The following is a 22,095-nucleotide window of genomic DNA, read 5'->3' as shown; positions in this document are numbered from 1 at the left end:
GTTCAACCCCCAACTTGGCCACTTCCCAGCCTAGTAACCTGGGCAAGCTATTTAAACTCTCTGGAACTTCAGTTTTTGTATCTGTTGTGAGGATTAAAGAAATCAGTACATTAGGCATAACGCAGGGTTACATGTATCACTTCCATATTTCCAGGCCATGTGAAGATGTTTTGCCAAGAAATTTCCCAACACCCCGTTACAATAATACCACATAATGTCAACCTCGCTGCTGAGAACGTCCCTCTGCCCACCGAGCCAGCCTGACAGCTCAGTGAGGCCAGGGAGTTTTTGGTCTTGGTCCTGCCCTGTTTCTAATGCCTGGCGCACAGTAGGTGCTCATATTTGGTATATTAATGACTAGAAATCCGACACCTACCAGATATCCTGATGATATATGCTTTCCTATAAACAGCCCCCTCAAACAAGGGAGGAAAAAGAGGTTACGATTTTTAGCGAAAAGTGCGTACATGGCAGGACCCAGGCAGAGGCCGAATGCAGTCACAAAGGCGACCTGGTAATTAGGAAAATACTTTTATTATTTCTGAAATGTTCCAATATCAATGTAAAAACCATGACAGTGGCTTTTTCACAACTTCACAAATTATAGACTTGCCCACTTCTTTATAGAAATCTTCCCCCACCCTCCGTCCCCAAACAAGACAGGGCTCCACTATGACGGAAACGGGGCAGGAAACGGGCACAGCAAGCAGAACTGAGGCTCTCTGGGCAGCCAGAGGCTTCTCCTGTGCATGTAAAACTCAGGCTGAGTCCCACAGACCCGTGGCCCCCCCCCGAGGAAGGCTCAGCCCACGCACACCTGTGACACACTGAGGCAGGCCTGCCTTGACGGCCAGCAGCGACGCAGGGCCTGCAGCGTGGCACTCGTGGCTGGCAGGCCACAGGCAAGGCAGCTTTGTGAGAACGAGATCGGGAGGCAGGCCTGCGGCTGTGATCAGCCGTTGGTAATTTTTTTAGAAAGACGACTTGAGTTGCTCGCTGTTAGGTTTGCATTTTTTAATCAGATCTCTAACTCTTTCCTTTCTCATCCACGGCCGGGCACAGGGGTTACAGCTGTAGCAGAATGCTGTTTGTTGATCTGAGAAAACTGAAAATGTTTTGTACTCACAAAGGCGGATGGAATTCAAAAACCAATCCCACCGATTTTTATGAGAAACATGACTGTTCCTCTCAAGTGTCTCAAGTCAAAACAAGGCAACCGCCTAGTGATTTATCGTCCCCACTACACATTTTCCGCCTTCCAGAAGGCATTAGAGAAAGGGCCAAAGTCCGCCAGGAGCGATTGTAAACATACCACTGACAGCTTGGACACTTTGTTTTTAAATGCAGCAGGACTTTTTCCTTTGGCCCTGATCGAAAAGCCAACTCCCTAACTCCCTAGGACCGTTTAGGCAGGAGTAGACGGGAGGGCTCCTGAAACCCATGGGTTAGGGACCAGCGGTCCCTGTTGGCGGGAGTGTGGCTGGGAGCATCATCAAAGGCAATTGAAACATTTATGGCATGTGAAAATTGTCCCGTGGTCCCCAACTGGCTCCCAGGCTCAACCTGACTAGACGTAGGACACAGGAGGTACAGCACAAGTTGTCATAAGGCACATGGTTGAGGTGGTCCCCACACCAGGCCCCAAAAGATTATCTTTTCGCACGATTCCAGAAGTGTTGGAAAGCTGAGGAGTTGATAACACTCACTATGAGCAGCAGCAGCAGATACAGGGATATCAAGACTGTAAACCAATGGCTGGAAAACCAGGACAGCTGGCTTGAAGCCCTGCTTAAGGGGGAAAAAAGAATGATGTTGGCAAAATGCGAAAAACATTTTTTAAAAGTGTATGCAACAACTTCTGGCACAAAGATGAAATGATGAATTTCACCCTCTGAGTGAGCCATGAAATGAAACTTCGTGCGTTCTCCTTTGCTCAAGAAATCTGAGGCTGTTTGCCCTGGCACGGACACGCCTTTCACCACAACATGTTCTAAATGTACAAAGACAGCTATGCAATGAGCTCATCCTGATCTTCTCTTTTAGAGCTGCTCCTCTTGAACCTTCTCTGTCCTGTCTTTTCTTAAGCAGGACTTTGGTATCTAGAAGAATGACCTTGTTCAAGGTGCCTGCCCAGATGGCAGCAGGCGGCAGGTTATTTAGCCAAAGTCTTTTCACTTTTAGACACACAGAGGTATTATCAGCCCACGCTGGGGAAATCCTCCTTGGCCCACTGGGAGATGACCTCTAAACCATCCAAGTGTGCACTAAAGACATAGTCACAGGGGGAAGTGGGAAGGAATGAAAATTTCAAGTACAAAAAGCCAGATGATTTTAAACCAAAGGATACTGTCCCCTCGACTTGGGAGCCCTACACAAATTTCCCAGATTTAAGGGAAAGGGGGACTTTTACTGGTTTACGGAAACCACTGGTGTATACAAGCAGGAGTGAGGAATATTAAAAGTGACCTCCCCTTCCCTGTCTTACCTGCTCACCGCTCCCCATCACTGTGAGAAGCTAGCCTCCAACAATGTGACAACTTCCCACAGTGTCCCCAACCCTGGAGAACCCTGGAGAACCCTGCACACACAGCCCCCGCCACCCTGCTGAGATGGGATGAGGTGTCCACCACGGCCCTTAGGAGCCTGAAGGCCTCATCTGCTGTTGGGTTGAATATGTTCACTTTCAAGATGAAGATGAAGTATCTCAGATCCAGAGAGGAGAAGATGGTGATTCAACAGCCTCCATGGAAAGGGGCCAAGCTGGGCGGCACACAACCCCAGCCCGTGTCCAGCCACACCCTGCCTCTCAGCTTGATCTAATCAGTGGGTTTCAGACGGAAATCAGGAGCCCAGGTGGCTGAGGGGCCTCCGGCCTGAGGCAGCCAATCTGGCTTCATTCAGTCCCTCCTGCTATTGGTGTTTAAATCTCCTCCTGTCTCCTTCACTAGAATACACAGTCCTCTGCGGGCCAGGGCCACTTCTTATCCAACCTTACCCTCACCCCTCACCATGCCTAGCACAGTGATTTATATACTTTATACATAGCTGAGGCCTAAGGCTGGGGAACAGGGGGTCCTGAGGACAAAGAACCCAATACTTTTAATGCAGCCCTCGGTTGCCCCCCTGGGCCTCAGCAGGAACCACCCTTCTTACCTCTTGGCCTGCTTCTGTGAATACACCAGCAGGTACTTCACTCGCAGGAGCTGGTTGTTGGTGACCACAAAGTACTTTGGAGGGATGTCTCCCCCTTCACTGTGCTTGATCCTCGCTCTCTTGCGGTCTATCTCCTTGGAATCTGAATAAGGAGAGTAAACCACAACTTTACTGGGGGGTGGGGAGAGGGATACAATAATAAAAGAAGCAACTTATTAATAGAAGTAGGTCAGGCCTCCTGGTCCTAGGGGTCCTAGCAGGCCTGAGGAAGGGGCCCATGTGTATATGTGAAGCACAGCACAAAACAGGAGAATCAACAGAGAGACAAACAGGAGAAGGAAAGAAGGAAATAGGAAAATAAAAAAGATACAAGGGGGGAGACAAGCTTAACTAAATGGGGAAAGCAGAGGAAAGAAGCAGACTGATATCCAAAACAAAAGAAATAATCTGGGACAAGGAACAGGACTTGATCTGAGACATGTCTCCTAGCAGGCATTTTAACTTAACCATTCCGGTTTCGAGCTTCTTAGAACACATCTTCTACTCTTTGTATCACGGCTCGTTTAAACAAATAAACAGAAACAAACCTTTTCTTTTAATAACATGAAAAGCTTTAGCAATTTAAAAAAAGGCCAAAGCTGTGTGACAGCAGACATTGCAAGGTTTTGTTCTGATGTTTAATGTCATGCTTTGCAAACTTCCTAAGAATTATACATGCAAATGTTCACGCTGTCTGGTTTAGGAGGGTGGCGTCAGGCCTGGGCCTGTTCCTCCAAGTTCCAGTTGTTTTATATTAGGGGCCAGGAACAGACAGTTTTCTCAATTTTCCTTCTCTTAGTGGAACCAACAGACCAGTTCTGGAGGCTAGAATGACGGTTCTGTGACTCTTCAGCCTTTGCAGGCAAAACAGCAGGAGGTATTGGCAAATAATCTAAGGGACATGTCGGGGAAGAGGACTGAGGTGGCCAGCTAGTCATCTGCTCCCTGGAGGCCTGGGATTCACTGCCTGTGGCCTCGGCTGCTTCTCACATCCTCCAGGGACTCCAGCGCACACCACAGCAGCCTGGAGGAACAGGCCTGAATGCATCTTCAGCTTCAGTTTGGCAAATGTTTATCGACACCAGGCTGATCCCTACTGATGCCAGGTGCCCAGGATGGAATGAGACCCATTTCCTGCCCTCAAGGAGCCCACACTCTGGGCCTACACATTCCCTTTCAGCTCTCTCATCTCACTTCCTCCCCAAAGCTCTCTCTCTCTCTGAGCATTTGGACCCGCCATGATTGTACCTTCCTCTGAGCTGCCCATGGATCCCACCAGCCCCCTGCCCTCGCACACTCTACCTACAACCTTGTAGTAAGTGATACCTTCTCCATTGTGTGTTCAGTCCACAAGGAGATTGCCCACTGCCTGAGGGCAGACCCCTGCCCCACACAGCTCTGGACTCAGCTCATCCCTTGGCAATGGGTACTCCACCCAAGAGCTGGGCCAACAGCAAGCGCCTGCCCACCCAGAGGCCTGCAGCCGAGGTCTGGGCCAAGTGCTCACTCACCTTTCTTCTTGGTTTGGCACTTGACATCTGGATGGTCAATGACCTCACATACAGCCACGCAGCTGAGGATGGGGCCAAGGAGGCTACGCTGCCACCCATGTCCGTGGGGGCTATAAATGAGGGCCAGGCTCAAGTCACTGGTGAGGTAGGTCCCTTCCCCGAACAAGGACGTCTAAAATGGCAGAGGCCATAAGAAAAGAGACAAGACTGGGTAAATACAGACAGGCACAGCAAGATGACACAGGTCTTTCTTCAACAGAGTTGTAAACACAAAATATTCAAGTCTCTTTTTCTCCCAGCAAAAGGCATAAGATCAAGTAATCCTGTGACATCATCGCGGGGTTATTACTAAACACACTCCTACCTGGCGACAGTTTAACCGATGGCGGATACACCCAACTAGCCTGGCAAACTGGGAGTTCCTGAGGTCAAGGTTGAGTGAGAAAAACATAAGAGTCCAAACAGAGCTGAGTTTGAATCCCGCCTATGCCTCCAACAAGCTAGCAAGTTATATAAACTCTCTGGGTTTCAGTTTCCACATTTACAAAATGGTGACAATGGTGTCTCCTTCATAAGGTCGAGGATGAGGATTCAATGAGATAGTGAATATAGAACATGGATCAAGACACCGGGCACATGACAGGCATAGGCACTCCGTCACAGGGTCTATGTTGTAGTACCAACAGAAATTCCTGCTACATGAATGCATTAGCAGGCAACACTGATGGGCTTACAGAAGCAAAGTCACACCCTCATGTACTGAGACGGGGGTCGCACCTGAACGGGTAAGTAATCTGAGTCACGACTTCAGAGAAGAAACGAATCTCTCAGACCAGAAACTACAACTGAATAAGGAAGGCCTATAAAAGAGGCAGAGTAAGTTTAACTCTTTGTATTGGTGTTGACCTAGAAAATGCCCAGAACTCTAGAAGGCAGCTCCCTGGTGGGGGGGTGCTGCCTTGGTGCCCTCCATGAGGAAGCATGCCAGGTGAGAGAGAAGGATACCAGATTAAATACCTCAAGGTGAGCCTACAGCAGGCACAGCAAACACATCCCTTGTCCCTGGTAGACACCAATAATAAACCACAATGGCCAACATGAAAGTGTTGATCATGGCACTCATTTTCACTGACTCAGAATCCTTCTCAACACAGTATTCCAGGGGGCAGCCACCCGGAATGGCTACTATTCTGGGGCCATGGCATCAGCATCTCAAAATGATGAGTGGACTCTAACAGCACACCGAACAGCCTATACTTGGGAATTGAGAAATGTCCTATTTGGTAGCACCAGACTTCCTCAGTTCTAAGCCAGTGAAGTGAAGCTTAGGGAGAATGAAACAAGCCTTTGCTCAGCCTTTGGGAAGCCCCTTGCCAGGAAAGGCAGAGTTCCCGTGTCTCAAAAGCTGACACAGGTGTTCTCCAAGGACACCGATGTCCTCAGCTCTGACCCTACGTCCATTCTCCCTTTATGCCTGCTGTATATGCGCCCCTCCCTAGACTAGATAACCTCAAGCATGGCTGCAGTGAGCAAAGGAGTGGGAAACGCGGGGTATCTCTACCATGACAACAACCTCACAGCTTCGGAGGGCCAGCCCCTCACTGAAAACCCACACAAGAGGGGACCAGAAGAGCAGCCACTTTACCGAAGGACTACAATGAGACGCCGCTAAGCAGCAAACTCCTGGAGGCACAGAAGTGAAGGTCCGGTGTGCAAGGCCGATCTGCAAGCAGCTTCTCCAGGCTGACTCTGCTGTACAGGGAGGCCTGGATTCCAGTAGCCTGGCCGTAATAATCAGCTGAGAGCCAGTGTAAACAAGCCCGTCATCCTCAACAAAACTCAACTGCGCTCCTCAGCTGCAGCACTGTGGGGAAGTCTCTCCCGCCTCTGGCTGCATCGGCCGGCTCAGCCTGCGGCTCAGGGAGCCAGCCCTCAGGCGGGGCAGGTGCCGTCACCACCGGGGCAAGGCTGCAGCACTCCCGGGTCCCTCTCCATCAGCTTAGGAAAGCAGTGTCCTTGGTGCTCAGCACAGAGCGGGCCCTCGGCATACACAAACTGTTTGAATCCTCCCAGCACGCCAGAGGGCAGGCATGGCGTCCTATCCTACAGATAGGACTCTGAGGCCCAGAGAGTTTAAGCCAATCTGCACAGGGCCGCAGAGCTGCCAAGGTGGCCTTTTTGGCTCCTGTGTGTACACTTTCTCCTACACTCTACTGAGAGGCAAAAAAAATACCAGCAGAGAAGGGGTAGGTGACACTGTTTTGAAAGGGAGGAAGCTAAAGGGAGGCAGCGAGCTCAAGGCGGGAGGGAAAGGACCGCGCCCCCGCACAGCCCTCAGCCTATCCCAGGGCCGACTGGTGGAGTGGCCCCCGCGGCGATGCTTCTTCTCAAACCCCAACGTGCAAGTGAATCCCGTGGGGAGCTCGTAAAAGGGCCATTTCGCATCAGGTGGCCTGGGGTGGGCCCTGAGAATCTACTAGTCCAAGTTCCCAGGTGACACGGATGCTACTGGTCCAGGAACCATACTGAGTGGTGAGGGCTGGCCGCACACTGGGATGGCCGGGTGACCTTGCAAAGCAGGCTGCTTGCTCTCCTGGCCCCACTCCCAGAGATTCTGACTGAACTGGTCTGAGGTGCAGCCAGGCATGGGGATTTTTAAAAGCTCCCCAAGTGATTCTAAACGGGCCACCAAGGTTGGGAACCATCTTTAAGTCCAGCTTCTCAAACTGTAATCGGTACAGGAATCACCTGGAGATCTTGTTAAAATGCAGGTTCTGATTCAGAAAGTCCAGGGTGGGCCTGGGATTCTGCATTTGCACAGGCTCTCCGCTGCTGCTGGTCTGTGGACCACACTTGGAGTGGCAAGGACTTAGTGAACCCACCCCTCCCTATCCCTGACCCGCCCCCACCCCCATGTCAGCAGGTTCAGGCCCCACCTTGTTCAGGTGGCAGTGCAGGCCATTGTGGAGGATGGAATGGAAGTTTTCAAGGCGGCTCCCGTGGAAGGCGTAGATTAGGTCTCGGTCTCCTTTGGTCTCGTAAAATTTGGCATTTGCTGGGTCGGAGTACTCGATTTCAAACAGGAAGTCCGGCACGGGGACAGGAGTGTGAGGGGCACCGGTCAGCTTTTGGATCTTTTCAAACTTGAAAACATGAAAGGAGGCGCAATTTTATTCAGGAAGCTGGTAAAATGCACTGCCAAAATGGCCTCCTAAAGCCTTGGGCTTAAGTCCAGTGGACTCCATTCATGAGAACAAAGAGATCAATTTATGAATGAGCTCAGAGCTTATAGCTCAAGACTGCCTTCTAATAATGGTTTTCCCTACAATAGGCTGAGAAGCATGCATTGCTCCTTCTAACTAATGATCACTTCTAATTTTCATAGCACTTTCACATCTAATTCCTGTATTCCATCCTGACAATACTCTCATGAGGCAGAAAGGTGTGATAAATGGCAAAAGATGGCCACATGTTCTGTTCCTCCTACCCCTCTACAATGTGACTTTGCAAGTAGAATTCCAAGATTCCATAGAGATGGAAACTATTTCTCTGCCCCTTGAATCTGGGCTTGGCCATGTGACTTGCCTTGGCCAATGGGACCTTGGTAAACATATGGCAAACAAAGACTTGAAAAGGACTTGCCCTTCCTTGCCTGCTGCTGGGGACCCTTCACCCTTCGCTGCCATGGGAACGAGCCCTGCTAGTCTTTAGGGGGATGAGAGCCTCCAAGAGGAAGGCCCCAACCACAGCCACCATCCCAGCTCAAGCCCCAGACATACAAGCGAAGTGGCCCCAGATCCCACAGCCCCAGCTGCGCTAGTCCCACTCAGAAGAACCACCCAGAGAACACAGAGAATCATGAGGAACAATCAGTGTTGTTTTAAGCTGCGAGGCTTTGGGGGCGATTTGTTATGCAGCAAAAACTAATCGATACAGAAAGATGAACTCCTTTCTGAGGGGCAATAATCCCTTCTAGGGCAGAGATCATATTATTTCAGTGATTTCCAAAGAATAAGTCATGGTCTGTGGAAAAGTTTTTTCTGGGTTGAGATCAAGTAAGAAAAATTAGGGCAGCCCTGGCTGTTTTGGCCCAGTGGATTGAATGCCAGCCTGCATACTGGAAGGTCGCTGGTTCAATTCCGAATTCAGGGCACATGCCTGGGTTGCAGACCTGGTCCCTCATTGGGGGCATGTGAGAGGCAATCGATCGATGTGTCTCTCACATGTTGATGTTTCTCTCCCTCTCTTTCTCCCTCCCTTCCCCTTTCTCTAAAAGTAAATAAATAAAAGCTTTTTAAAAAAGGAAAATTAGGGCAATGTAACAGATATAGTTATACTACTGTAAGTAGTATTGCCACGATCCTCTCTTTGGAAGGACTGTTCCATATTCTGAGGTCAGGACCATCCTCCCTTTTTTGTATTAAAACATCCCTGTATAAAATGATGGTTCATGGTAGGCTAATGTCCTTGCCTGGGCACAAGAAAAAGCTGATAATCCTAGGTGCCAACACTCCACATTTTTATGGAAGTTAACTAGTCCATAATCAAAAGTCAAGGAGCCATTGCCTTATCTACTTTACTGGCAGCAATATCTAGTAGGTGCCTGATGCCCAGATGAGGAATGAATAAATCTCACTTTAACAGATGACAAAATTGAAACCCAGAGACCACGTAAGCGCTAACAGCCCAGCCTGGACCTGAATACGGATCTCCTGACTTCCACTCCAGGATTCCTTGTGTTATTTTACCATCCAACACAGAGGGATGTCTCTAGACCCCAGAATCCAGGGCATCAAATGCTTTGCCACTTAAAGAGGGTTTCTGTCCTTAGCAGGAGCTTGTAACATTGAATGCTCCTAAATTAAAATTGGTTAATTAAGTGAAGAACAGTACAGATAAACCCCTGCTGCCTCTCAGGAAAGAGCACCAGATTGGGGATCTGCCATCCCACACCCTGGTCCTTCTCACCCCAGCCTGTCCCTGGGAGATCCAGCCAGATGAGGGACACAAAATTATGGAATGTCTGGTCTATGCCAAAAACTATACTGGGAGTGACACACATTCTATCACAGCTCCCCTCTGAGGTAACTATTAATATTCTCAATCGGGAAAAGGATATCCACTTATGGGTGGAAGTGTAATTTGAACCCAGAGCCTGATGTTTTCCATACTTCAGGCTCTGCCTCTCTGTTTCCTAACCATTGGATGAGGCCAATGATTCTTAAGATGTGGTCAGGGGTCCAGCCTAATCAGAATTACCTGGGGTGCTTGCGATACCCAGCAACTACTGAGCCCTTAGTATGTGCCCTTAGACATTGTTCTAAGTGCAAAAATTCATTCAATTTTCACAGCCATTTCACTAATTGTATCCCCATTTTATAGATGAGGAAACTGAGGTACTGAAATACACCAAGAAACCTGCTCAAAGTCACACAGCCAGTAGCAGAGAGAACACAGCTTTACACCGCCAGTGCACAAGTTCCCACTTCAAACACAGAATCGGAATCTCTGGGGGCCGGGTGCAGGCATCTGTATGTGCAAAAAGCTCCCTAGATCCTTTGGTACACAAGGAGGTCCCTAGGAACTGTGATCCTACAGACCAAAGTCTCACCTCTGACTTCCCTGCACTGTGGACTGTCAGGACCTTTGAGGATAAAATCCAGTTCAGCAGGTCCCAGGCCCATTTGTCTTTGTCTTCAGAGGACTGGAGAAGTTCTTTCAGGTTGGGTAACTTGCTGGCATCTGCAAGCTGAAGTGAGGAAAACCTGTATTAGCAAGGATCCTATGCAAAATGAGAGCCAGGCGCCCTCTAGTGGTACAGCAGGCAACCCGCACTTCTTTTGTGTCATGAATTTCCTAAGAGGAGGAAAATACACAGGTCTACCATTTCCTTTCCAAATAATACCCAATCCAAAAGCTCCAAACAGTGAAAGGTCATTTTGCAACTCATTTGGTATAAAATCTTCCCTGAGCTGATGTAAGGTTCATTTAATCCTTATTTATCCCATTTCATGTTATATTTTGCTTCAGGAATATTAATTCTGATTATGGGACGCAACCTCACTAGAGATGTTACCAAATACATGATATATACACGGGTGGGCAACACGTTAGCAAAGTATGAGAAAAAGAGCTTCAGTTAACTTCCTGTCAGTCTGTTCCCCTGAAGACTGGAGAAAGGGAGTGTGACAACTATATACAAGGTCTGTCCAGACAAAGTCTACCCATTATTAATATAATGTGAACGGTTTGCGTGACATGAATGTACCCCGGCAGCCAAGGAGAGTGGACTGAAATGTGCATGCATGAACAATGGCAACTCTACTGTACTAGTCAGTGGGGGTGGTAGACACTGTTTTTAGGGAGCATGTATATTGTGTGGCCATCGTATTCAAAATGACTAAGCAAGTGGAGCAATGAATCTGCATCAAATTTTACATTAAGCTTGAACATTCTTTTGCGGAAACCACTTAGATGATTCAGAAGGCTGCAGCTGTGGGCAACTGGTGATTGGCAGCTTCATCACAACAGCGTGCCCACTCATGCATCATGTCTCGTCAGCTTTTTGATGAAACATCAAATTACCCAGGTGACTCAACCCCCTTATAGCCCCCAAATCTTGGCACCCTGCAACTTCTGGCTTTTTCCAAAAATAAAATCACCTTTGAAAGGGAAGAGATTTCAGACTGTCGATGAGATTCAGGAAAATATGATGGGACAGGTGATGGCAATTGGGAGAACCATGTGAGGTCCCAAAGCGCCTACTTTGAAGGGGACTGAGGTGTCATTGTCCTATGTACAATGTTTCTTGTATCTTACAACTTCTTCAAGAAATGTCTTCATAGTACATGGCTGGATACCTTCTGGACAGACCTCATACATAACTAGGCAACATTGCTTGTGGTAAAAATGACCCAGAATGGAAAGCGGCATTCGCCCTGGGAGAAACTGCATGGGGGGACTCCATGGTTTGAGGTTTCCCTGAGTGCGGTGACTTTCTGTGAGGACCCTGGCAGCTACGTCTATGGCGTTCTTACAAGAGAGGCCAGCCTCTGCCAAATACGGGGCGTCATCAGGCCAGGGCAGTTCCTACACCCACCCCACGTGAATCTCCTCTCTTTCCACACAGCCACCCTCGGGGGCAAAGACTGGACCTCTGTGTGGCCTGCTGCAAGGACTTCCACCGAAATGACCCCCTGCTGCAAGCTGTGACCCATCCTAGGGGCTTCTGATTCAAGCCGGTGCCGTGTGGCCTACGGCAGATGTCAGTTTAGTTGTGTCATTATACCACATCATTACCTTTGTAAAATTGGGCAAAATCTGAATTCCAAAACACATCTGGTGCCAAGTTTCCTGATAAGGGACTGGGGCTCTGGACTAACAGATAGCTACAAGGTAACTACAGCTTTTGCTCAGAAACTAGGACTAGAAGCCAACTCTCTCTAGCATGGCATCTAAAAACACCACTGCAGACTGGTGCCTTCTGTAAACATGTCTTGGGTTGTACCACCTCCAAACTTTGTTCACTCGATACCCTGGCATGCCCTGTCCCTGCTTCTACCAACCCAGGCACCCTTCTCTCTAAACCCCAAAAGCACTCAGCCCCTACACTCCCTCCCCAGTAAGGCCGGTATTCCCAGAGGCCAGAGACAGTCTTGTATTTTTCTAATTCTCCTCTTTCCTGGATGCAGGGGGAAAAGCAGGGAGGTCTCAGTTAATCCCAGCTCCTTAAGCAAAGCCCTGGACTTGGCTGAGCCTCACTCTCCTCTCGAACGGGGGAAAGCCTACTATCCCCACTTCTGGGTGTTGGGAAGATTAAAGGAAGTTACAGAATATCAGGGCCTGGTATCTACATGTCCGTCTCTTTTTTCTTATTTATATTTTTCCCTGACAACACTCCAACACACTTTTATTGGGGATGTAGTTGGTAGAGGACGAACATCAGTGGGGTTTTTCCCATTTTTTTACACCACTGACGCTGACCTTGAGGATTTTATTTTTAAACTATGTAGCTGAAAATTGAAACATTTCAGGGCTTCTTCATTCCTGTCTCTATTCCAAAGATTCAATCAATAGCCTCAGACTCCTAATAAAACTATCAGAACATTCCTTGGGGAGTATTAGTTTAAAAGAAAAAACCATGTGTGTGTGAGTGTGTAAATCCTCCATGAGCGCTGGCTGTACGGTGGGGAGTCAGAAACATGAAGCTTTATGACTTAAACATTCACTGACATAACAAAGGTGCATACAAACTCCTAAGGAGACCTAGTGGGACCTGTGTTGGGCAGAGGTTGGGGGACAAGGGGATAATAAGAAAAGGCTTTGCTGTGTGACCCGGGTTTGACATGCAAAGACAAAGAAACACGAAAGCACAGCGCGTGGTCAGGGCAGTGGATGGGGACTGCTTACCAGTGAAGGCTCTGGGTCCAAACCTGGGCTCTTACACCCACCACTAGCTGTGTGACCTGGCTGAGTTGTTTTGACTTCCTGTGTCTTGATTTCCTCAAATACATAATTGGGATAACATTAGTAGCCACTTCTCGGGATCTCTGTGCACGTTAATCAAGTTAAACAAAAACAGTGCTTAGAGCAATAGGAAAACATTAAGTACGTACTCTAATGTTAGTGGGACTACCACGGGTGTTGTCATAATTAACTGCAGGTGGTTTGGTGTGACTGGCGCCTAGAGTGTGGGGGAGGAGTCGCCGGGAGGAAGAGGAATGAGAAGGTAATGAGACCAGCCCTCGAAGGCCTTGGGCACCCACCTTGGGGTCTCTGAGCTTTGCTCTGTGCAATACAGAGCCACTGAGGGCACCTGAAGATGTGTTCCAAGCGGTGTGCCCTCAGGTCGCCCCCACAGGGCCCGCTGCCTGCCCAGCCCGAGGGCAGCCCCCAGCACCCTGTGATATCCTGTCCTGCTTTTCCACTCCTGGTCCACACTTATCCCAAAGCGTGATCCCAAAGACCCAGAGCTGAGTCTTCTCTCCCACAAGTACTCTCCCACCACCGTTCTCAAATCCCGCCTGGGAGCCCTTCCCAACAGTCCAGACCAGGGCACAGGAAGCCCCACAAAATGACAGTCAGCTAAGCCAGGTCCCTTTCAGGGACTCAGTCTGGGGAAGTAGAAGAGACTGCCCGCAGCTCTGAGCTTGGCCCAAGCCGCACCTCGGCTCCCTCGGGGACGGCCCCCTCCCAGGACTCAGGCTTCCCCCGGCCACCTGCCCTGTGTGTCTGCAGGGCTGCCCCTCTTTAACCCCTCGACTGTCCTTCCTTATGTCCTAGTTCACTTTTCAGGCTACTCTGAAATGTAAATCTGCTCCAACAAGTGAACCGGATTCTTCCTCTTGTGACCAAACCCTCTCCGCACCGTCGCAGGCCCTTTTGGAGACCAGGCACACAAGCAGCGCTGGCTGATAAAACACAGGCTGCCCAGTTAAATGTGAATTTCAGATAAATAACAAAATAAATGTTTAGTATAACTCATGTAATACTTGGGGCACACTTACATTTTAAAAATTATTTGTTGCTTCTCTGGAATTCAAATTCAAACAGGCAACATATGTTCTTATTTGCTAAATCTAGCAACCCTGACCTTCACAAGGCCCTCGGGAATCTGCTCTGGCCTCTCTGCCTAACAGCACCTCCTGCGACACTCTTCTCACCTGCTCCCCGCATGCCAGTCCTCGAGTGCCCCCTGTCTAGAGTCACCTCCCCTGACCCTGACCACTCACAACTTCTGTGATCCCCTGTGCTCTACGCGCAGAACCCAATGTTGGCCCTTGACTCTCTGTGGCCACCCCGACTCTGGCTGGGACAAATGCTTCCTGAGGACCAACCCCACCTTATGGATTCCGGAGCGCCTGCAGCCAGCCTAGAACCTGGCGTGGAGTCCAGAACAAGATAGTGAAAGCCCATATTTATTGAGGCCCAGGCACTGGGCTAAATGCCATGCACGCGTTGGCCATTTTATCCTCATAACAACCTATTTGAAAGGGGAGGAAACTGAGGCTTAGAGAGGTTAAGCACTTGCCTAGGATCCTGCAGCTCTTCAGGAGCAGGAACGTAAGTCAGACAGCCTGACTCTAAGGTCCATTCTCTGTCATTCTCTATCGATGGAGGAACGTTTAATGGACTAAATATCTTAGCCCAAGGGAACCATTCCAGCAGAACTTTAAGATGCTGCTTGGGAAGCCAAACAGGTAGGTTTCTGGAGTCTCCCGCCCCCAAATAATGCCACCGAGACAGCTGCCAGATGTGCTGAGGCCCTGTAGGTAGCGGGGAGAAAGATGTGTGTCATGTGTAGTATGAGCAGGGTGAGGAGAGAAGTGTTACGAACTACCGTTCATGGTAATGGAAGGCATTTACCAGTAACCAGATGGAGGAGAATACGTGTTTAGGAGGAAGGCAGGCATTTCTAGGGGTTGAGGGAGAAGGCAGAGGGATGGGTTCGTGGAGCCCGTAGGATGAGAATGGGCCCTGGAGTGATGGGGAGGATTTTGGGAGACAGCGTTCTCAGTGGGAAGGAGCTTAGCAGAGAGGCAGTAAAGTGAATAGCACCTGCCCCAAAACGTGGTCCCAGGCTCAAATGCGACAGCTGCTTCTTATCGCCAGGAGAAGACAGGTACGCTGAGGTTTAAACGTTAAGCAATGTTGTCCTAGAAGGACTGACAGTAGGAAAGACAGAACATCTGAAAAAAAAAATCCTTTCCCCAGGAAGATGCCAGAGGGCATAATGACTAGATGTGGGTGGCGTTGCTAGAAGGAAATAAACCAAAGGTACAGCCAAGGTCACAGCCTCAGGACCAAAGCAACACCTACAACAGCAGGGTGGGAGGGCTGGGTGGAGAGGCTAGAGAGGTGAACAATGCAGTTACAGACAGGTGCACCTGGCTTTGCACAAACCGAAGGTATGGAAATCCAGAGTCACTAAAACAGACTGGGGACGAGAGCCTACTTTACAGGAGAACCCTTCACAAAATGAGTAATCACGGGAGCCCTTTCAAGGGGTAGTCCTTCGCCCTGGCTTCACGCCAGCAACCCCTGGGAGCTCAAGGGTCGTCTGCCCCCAACACACATAATGATTAGCTGATGGTGACAGAGATACCAATAGAACCTGCACCCCAGGATTGTTAGAAAGATTAAATGAGTTCCACGGAGAAACAGCTCAGAACAGTGCCTAGCAAGTAGTGGGGGCTATCAGCACCTTACAAGTAGTAGGTACTGCACTATTGTTATTAATCCAACATCCCTTTCTACTGCTCACCAATCTGCTGCGGAAAGGCCTGCATTTCCGGGGTGGCTGGGAAGGGAGGAGGTGGTTTCTACCTGAAAAAGGAATCCCACCCCTAGATCCTCCACCTCACCATCCCATAGGCTAAGGAATCGTTCCAGCCACACGCCCACCGCCAGTCACATCACATCATATCTATGTCACTGTCCATGTCTTTTTATATCTGTATATTCCCCCTGCCTTCAGATACCATGCCTGAGAGTAGGGAAATAAAAAGGTAATCTGAGAGACTGAGAATTTGAACTTGAGATACCCAGTATGTACCTAAATGGACGCTTACCGACTAGACTGAGTCTCATTGTTATCATTTCCTCAATTAATAGGAAAAATTTTAAACTATATATTTTCTGCTAATAAACAAACAAACAAGTCCCAATGCCCAGGCTCTACTTCAGAGCAATTAAGTCAGAATCTCTAAGGGTGGAGCCCAAACACCAGCAGTTTTTAAAGTTTTCCAGGTGATCCAATGTGAACCAAGGCTCGGAGCCTTGTACCGAATGATCTCCCTCAGCAAATGTCAATATTCAATTTCCAATCTGGAAATAAGCATCAAAAGCTCTCCTTAGAAGGTTCTGTTAGTCTTTGAGCCAGCAATTTCACCTTTCAGAATTTACCTCAAGAAAATAACTAGAGATATAAACAATGGTTACTATGGAAGGATGTTTATCATAGTATTATTTATTTACAAGAGCAAATTTATAATATTTTGATGGAACCGCAGGAAGGACTCCTAACTGCTGGGCGGGCGGGGGGGGGGGGCACAGAGCATAACGAGGTTTCAGCTGTGTCTTAAAGGGTGAGGGCGAGTTTGCCTGGACACCCTGAGGGACAGCATGGGGAGGGCAGGCCCGCCTGGGGTCAGGGAAAAGAGGAGCTTTTTCGTGTTTTTAACCCAAACCCTGGGATCCAGCTTGTCTAGAGCATGCAAGCGAGAGACCAGAACCAGGAGGGCAACTAGAGCAGTTCGGCCCCTCACCCCTGCCCCGAAATGGGAGATGGGAACAGGCAGGCCTGATGCAATGCTTCTCAGGTTTGTTAGAAGTGTAGGTCCTGCCCCGGCTGGTGTGGCTTGATCCCCAGTCAGGGCACGTGCCTGGGTTACGGGCCAGGTCTTCCCGTTGGGGACATTCGAGAGGCAACCAATCCAACCAATCGATGCTTCTCTCACACATTGACGTTCCTCTCCCTCTCATTCTCCCTCCCTTTCTCTCTCTCTACAAAAATTTTTAAAAATATTTTTTTTTCAAGTGCAGATCCTGATTGGGTAGGTCTGGGGAGGAGGAACCTAACATTCTGCATTTCTAACAAGCTCCCAGGTGATGCTGCTACTACTGGCCCTCAACTCCATCTTGGTGGCAAGGGCCTGGAATTAATACAAAGAAGCCATTCCCACCCACATCCCACCCCCAAAAAAGGTCTGCAGGCTAATGGAGAATCAGGGCTTGGGGCTTCCTCGGGGAAAACAAAACAAATCTGAAGTCTAAGGTCAGGGCTACAGGACATCCCAAGAACGCCACAGATTCTCAGACCTACTAAGGGCTTAGCCAACCTTGTTTCAAGGAACAAGATCAGAAACCCTCAGCCTGGGCAATCACACACACTCAATTTGCTTCCTCAAACATCTGATAAGCACCTGCCAGGCCAGGAAATGGGAATACAAAGACCTTCAGTGTAAAACTGAAGTGCTGACTCAAAACAAAAATATCCTCAAAACAAGGCACCTGAGGGACTTTGGGGAGTGTGAGATTAGGGCCAGAACTGTGCCTAAAGCCAAGAGTTCAGTTTAGCAAGGGAAGCAACAATCAATAAAGTAATTCAAGCCAGAGCTCTAATTTTTGGAAACTGCAACATATGTATTATAGTTGTGTAATGATACCATGTGGTATGGAGAAAATTAATTAAAAATGGTTGGAAATGATAAACTGTTACACATTACTTTCAAGGGCTTTTAGCTAAACAAATGCAAATGAGAGACTTTTTAACAACTCCATACAGTCCTTCTTCAGGTAACCACAAAATGATGCAGGAGAACAAATCCAGACCCCATTCCCCTTTCTTTCAAAGTTAACCAGAGTCAGATACAGGTCCAGATGCCAAATTCTCCACATTTTTTCTCTGTAACTCATGTAACATGTGGCAAAATGAAACCTGAAGTGTGTTTATCTAAGCACCTGTGCGTGCTCCCCAGAGGTCATACCAGATCCTGCCTGGTGAGTGGCCTTCAGTTCACTACAGTCAGGCCTACAGACAACCAAGCATCTGTACTGCCTGGGCTACTTTCCCTAACACTGGTGCCCGATAAGGAATACGGTGACAGAACAGGCTGGAAAGAATCTGCGCTTCTCCAGTGGCCCTTGAAGGAAAGGGTGCACTATAGAACCAACACAATGAGCCCCATAAGGGTGACAGGCTGTCTTAGAAGAGGTGGCTACTTGGGGCTACCTGATGCTCTCCTTGGAAATTACAGAAACGGCAGGAAGGCTGTGCCCCAAACTGAGAGCACTGATACCTATGGGGAGGGATGTGAGAGAGTGTGAGCTCTGTCAAGGGCACTGTCATTACTCAATTGGTATCATCTGAATTTTTTATAACAAAAATATTTTCAAACATTACTTACATAATTAAAAATTCTTAAAAGCATAGGCAAATGAAAACAATTCCAAAGCTCCCTTTGCATTTATCCCATATTCATCAAACAAACCTGCCTAGTTCTGTTTGCCAACAGCCCTTCCAGCAGGAAGAGAGGCACTGAACATCCCAGTCCACTTGGATGATTCCTGGTAAAAATGAATGAAGTGCATGGTGGGGCACCGTCTCTGGGGAATATGGTCCCTCTGATTCCAATCCCTCCTGAACAGGTCCCCCTCTTACCTGTGACCACACGGGTCTTTCAGAAGCGCATCCTGGATCTCACCAATGCTTCCCCTGACCAAGGATAAAATCTACACATTTGGGCAGGACAGGACAAGCGCCGCATGCTCTGGTTGGCCTCATCGTTTCCTGCTCTCCGCAACAGCCGCACTAAAATACACACTCGTTCTTCTTGGTGAGCACTTTTACAAACTGACCAGCAAAAAGATTACAACTCACTTCACTATAGTGCTCTGGAACCCAACCTGCAATCTCTCTGCAGTATACCTGTATAGGAGTGACACCACGGTACAGCTGAGCACACTGCTAACCTCGCCTTGGGTCTTTCTGTACTCTCAGCACCTGGCCCATGGCAAGCACTCCATTAATATCTATTGACAAAAAGGTAGGGTCATCCCCAAGACTCCAATATCACAAACTCACAAAACTGAACATCCAAATTTGCAAAACAAATTGTGGGGAAGGTCAGTGGGCTTATCTTTCTCTGACCTCCCATTCCCTGTATCCTGAAACACAAGTGCATGGTGGCCTAGGTCTGAGATACCCTCAACACTTCCCTAACCTGGGTTGCAATGGACCAGGTGGGGGCCAGGAGACTGGGCTTTTGTCCTTTGACCTCCTGGAAGTGAAAGCAAAGAGGGTACCCAACACTGATCAGAGATAATTCTAAACATCTCCTTTAATCTGTTCATGTGGTTTATAACATTGGTTTTCAAATATTGAACTCAGTTTGCATTTCTGGGGTAAACGTAACCTGTTAATGAGGAATTATTCTATTTATACATTGATGGATTCAGGATCCTTATATTTTATAGAGGATTTCTACATTATATTCATGAGTGACATTGACCTATAATTTCCTTTTCTTGTATTACCCTTATCAGATTTAGGTTATATGAGTCGTTTTTTCAATATTCTGGAAGAACTTGTGTACAACTGGAATTATTCCCTCAGTGATTGGTAGAACTCACCAAGGAAACCAGTTAGGCCTGGAGTTTTCTTTGAGTAAATTATTAATTCAATGTCTTTAATGATTATAGACTATTTTCATTTCTTATAGAATCAATGTTGGAAAACTGTATTTTTCCAGGTAATTCCAAATATTTGGATTACAAAGATATATGATACCTGGGATGCTGACCCTAAAGTGAACTCTGCAAAAAATTAAATGCCTTGTGAATCATCACCGAAATAACAGCTCACATGTGTACTGTATGTTACAATTTAAAACAGCACTACCCATATATTACCTCGTTTGAAGATCAAGGTATAGGGGTGGCTTGGTTACTTTTGGTGTCTTGTGTATTTGCGAAGGGTTGGGTAACTTCCTATTTGTCCAGTTAGCTAATTCAGATCAACACCCTGCTGCTGGCCACACTAGGAAATCTTGTGGAGGCCTACGCAGCTATTTAATTCTTCACTCCTGGAAGTCACTTGTCATTAACAAGAGGAAGCAGCTACAAAGTGCCTTGGGAGTTTGACATTAAAGCGTGGGGGCGGGGGTAGTGTTCCTAGCTCATGGAAACCTTCCCCAAGGCTAGGCTGGGGGCTAGCATGTCTACTAACAGGGGTTCCACAGGACACGTGGCATGGGAAGTAGTGGACAGCTCCGGGGAAGGAAAAGCACACTCACCAGGGCCTCAAAGTCCTTGCAGTCATGGCGGGCATAGGATGCGGGAAAAGGCCGCAGCGCGGAGTCCCGCTTGTAGCTCTGCAGGGCCGAGGTGAACAGACTGCACCGCAGATCGGCGGCCAGCAAGTCGCGGGCCACCGCCTCCCGGACGGCCGCCCTGCCTGCCGGCTGCATCCTGGGTCACGGAGCGTCGCCGGGGTCGGGAGGGGTTGGGGGTTGGGGGTTGGGGAGTCACGACGGTTCGAGAGAGAGAGAGAGAGAGCGCTGAGCCTGCGGTCAGCGCGGGGCTGGGCCCGGGGACAAAGGGCCAGAGGGGACCAGGCCTACGGTGGAGCTAGGCAGAGGAATGAGATGACCAGGGTAAGAACGTGCTGACGAGCGTCTTCTACGTGGGTCTTGGCCGGGGCGCTCGCTGCCTGGGGAGACTGGCTGATGGAGGAGAGGGACAGGACAGGGACCTCGGGTCAGCGCGACGTGAGGTGGAGAGGGGGACTGGAGATAATGGGACTGGAAGGAGGGGCGGGGGTCCCAGGCCTGGGGGAGGGGCTATGACATGGGATGAGACGACAACAGCGGGAACGTGCAGACACGTGTCCTTTGGAGGGGCCTGGGGCTGGGGGCACACCCAGGGGGTACCGCGGGAAGATCCTCCTCCCCGCGCGGCGCGAGGCTGCGGCGCCACCCGTGCCTTCCTGTCCCGCCTCCGGCCGGGCGCCGCCGAAGCCCCGGCGCTCGCCCGGCTGCCCTCGGCGCCGCCTGAGTTCGCCAGCTGTGCAGGTGCCCTCGCTGTGCCCTGCCCGCTGGAGGGACTCCCGCGTCCCGCGCCCGGGCCTACCTCCCCTCTCGGCGCTGGGCTCCCCAGGCTGCTCCGCGCTCCTCCCAGCCCAGCGAGACCCCGCCCCTTCCCGTGCTTGTCCTCTGCCCGGCTGAGGGCGTGCCCGCCCAAAGCCACCCGAATGGTCCCCAGCTGCTAGGTGTGTGGCTCCGGCGGAGACGCCCACGCCGCTGCATGCCATTCTCACAGAAGTCCAAATTAGAAATCGTACCAGGCGCCCTTTTGACCCGCCATTGGACTTGCCCGCGTCCCAGCTCCGCGGACTGTAACTAGTCTCTCCTGGGGATTTGCTGCTACCTACTGCCTCCCTCTTGAATACATTTCCCTCCTAAACTGGCTGCGCAGAAGGAGCCAGTTATCACCCAGGGAAACTGAGTCTCAGAGGGCTGCTGTGCCTGCCCAAGGTCCCACATCCGGATCAGGTGAATGTGGGATTCATATCCAGGTCTGAAAACCAAAAGACCTTCCCTCTGCCTTTCAGCCTCCAGAATTCTCTGCATGCTTGACTTTCTGGCCTCAGACAAAGTGGGCCAAGATCCTCCTTTGGGGCCCTTTCTGAAAGGGAGCCTGGGGAGACCGACCTAACTGCAGGAGGCAAGGGACTAGACTCCCATCCCCTCTTCCAACTCAGAGCCCCATTAGAGAGAAGACCCCAAAGTTTGGCCTCTTGGTCACATGGAAATCTAAGCACAGGCTCTTGCTAACACCTAGACCAAGAAGCCCCTCAATGCCCTGCCCACACCACCACACCCCGTCATCTTCT

General features: G+C 49.4%; 1 protein-coding gene across 2 annotated transcripts; it reads right to left on the bottom strand.

The window, feature by feature from the left end:
- Positions 1-748: 748 nt before the first annotated feature.
- On the bottom strand, positions 749-20,707 carry PARP16 (poly(ADP-ribose) polymerase family member 16). Of its 2 annotated transcripts, none has more exons than XM_054565278.1 (6): positions 20,498-20,707; positions 10,315-10,452; positions 7,640-7,846; positions 4,704-4,875; positions 3,154-3,295; positions 749-1,788 (listed from the first exon to the last, which is right to left on the bottom strand). In XM_054565278.1, exons 1-6 carry the CDS (start codon positions 20,669-20,671, stop codon positions 1,650-1,652), a joined length of 972 nt encoding a protein of 323 aa, XP_054421253.1. In that variant the 5' UTR covers positions 20,672-20,707; the 3' UTR covers positions 749-1,649. The 2 variants fall into 2 exon arrangements, with proteins under 2 accessions (XP_054421253.1, XP_054421254.1); XM_054565279.1 differs by having other exon boundaries at positions 749-1,785; positions 20,498-20,705.
- Positions 20,708-22,095: the final 1,388 nt, after the last annotated feature.

The sequence above is a fragment of the Pteronotus mesoamericanus genome, unplaced genomic scaffold (genome assembly GCF_021234165.1).
Source record: "Pteronotus mesoamericanus isolate MK-2021 breed Mesoamerican mustached bat unplaced genomic scaffold, CSHL_Meso_final contig_164, whole genome shotgun sequence".
Taxonomy (NCBI): domain Eukaryota; kingdom Metazoa; phylum Chordata; class Mammalia; order Chiroptera; family Mormoopidae; genus Pteronotus; species Pteronotus mesoamericanus.
Note: the sequence above shows the minus strand (reverse complement) of the source record. Positions and strands in the feature narration are given on the sequence as shown.

Excerpts from the sequence above, each read along its gene's own strand:
- PARP16 (XM_054565278.1), bottom strand. The coding sequence starts at position 20,671 with ATGCAGCCGGCAGGCAGGGCGGCCGTCCGGGAGGCGGTGGCCCGCGAC. Across the intron at positions 10,453-20,497 it reads GCAAGGACTTTGAGGCCCTG|CTTGCAGATGCCAGCAAGTT; the intron begins GTGAGTGTGCTT and ends TCCTCACTTCAG. Across the intron at positions 4,876-7,639 it reads TGCACTGCCACCTGAACAAG|ACGTCCTTGTTCGGGGAAGG; the intron begins GTGGGGCCTGAA and ends CTGCCATTTTAG.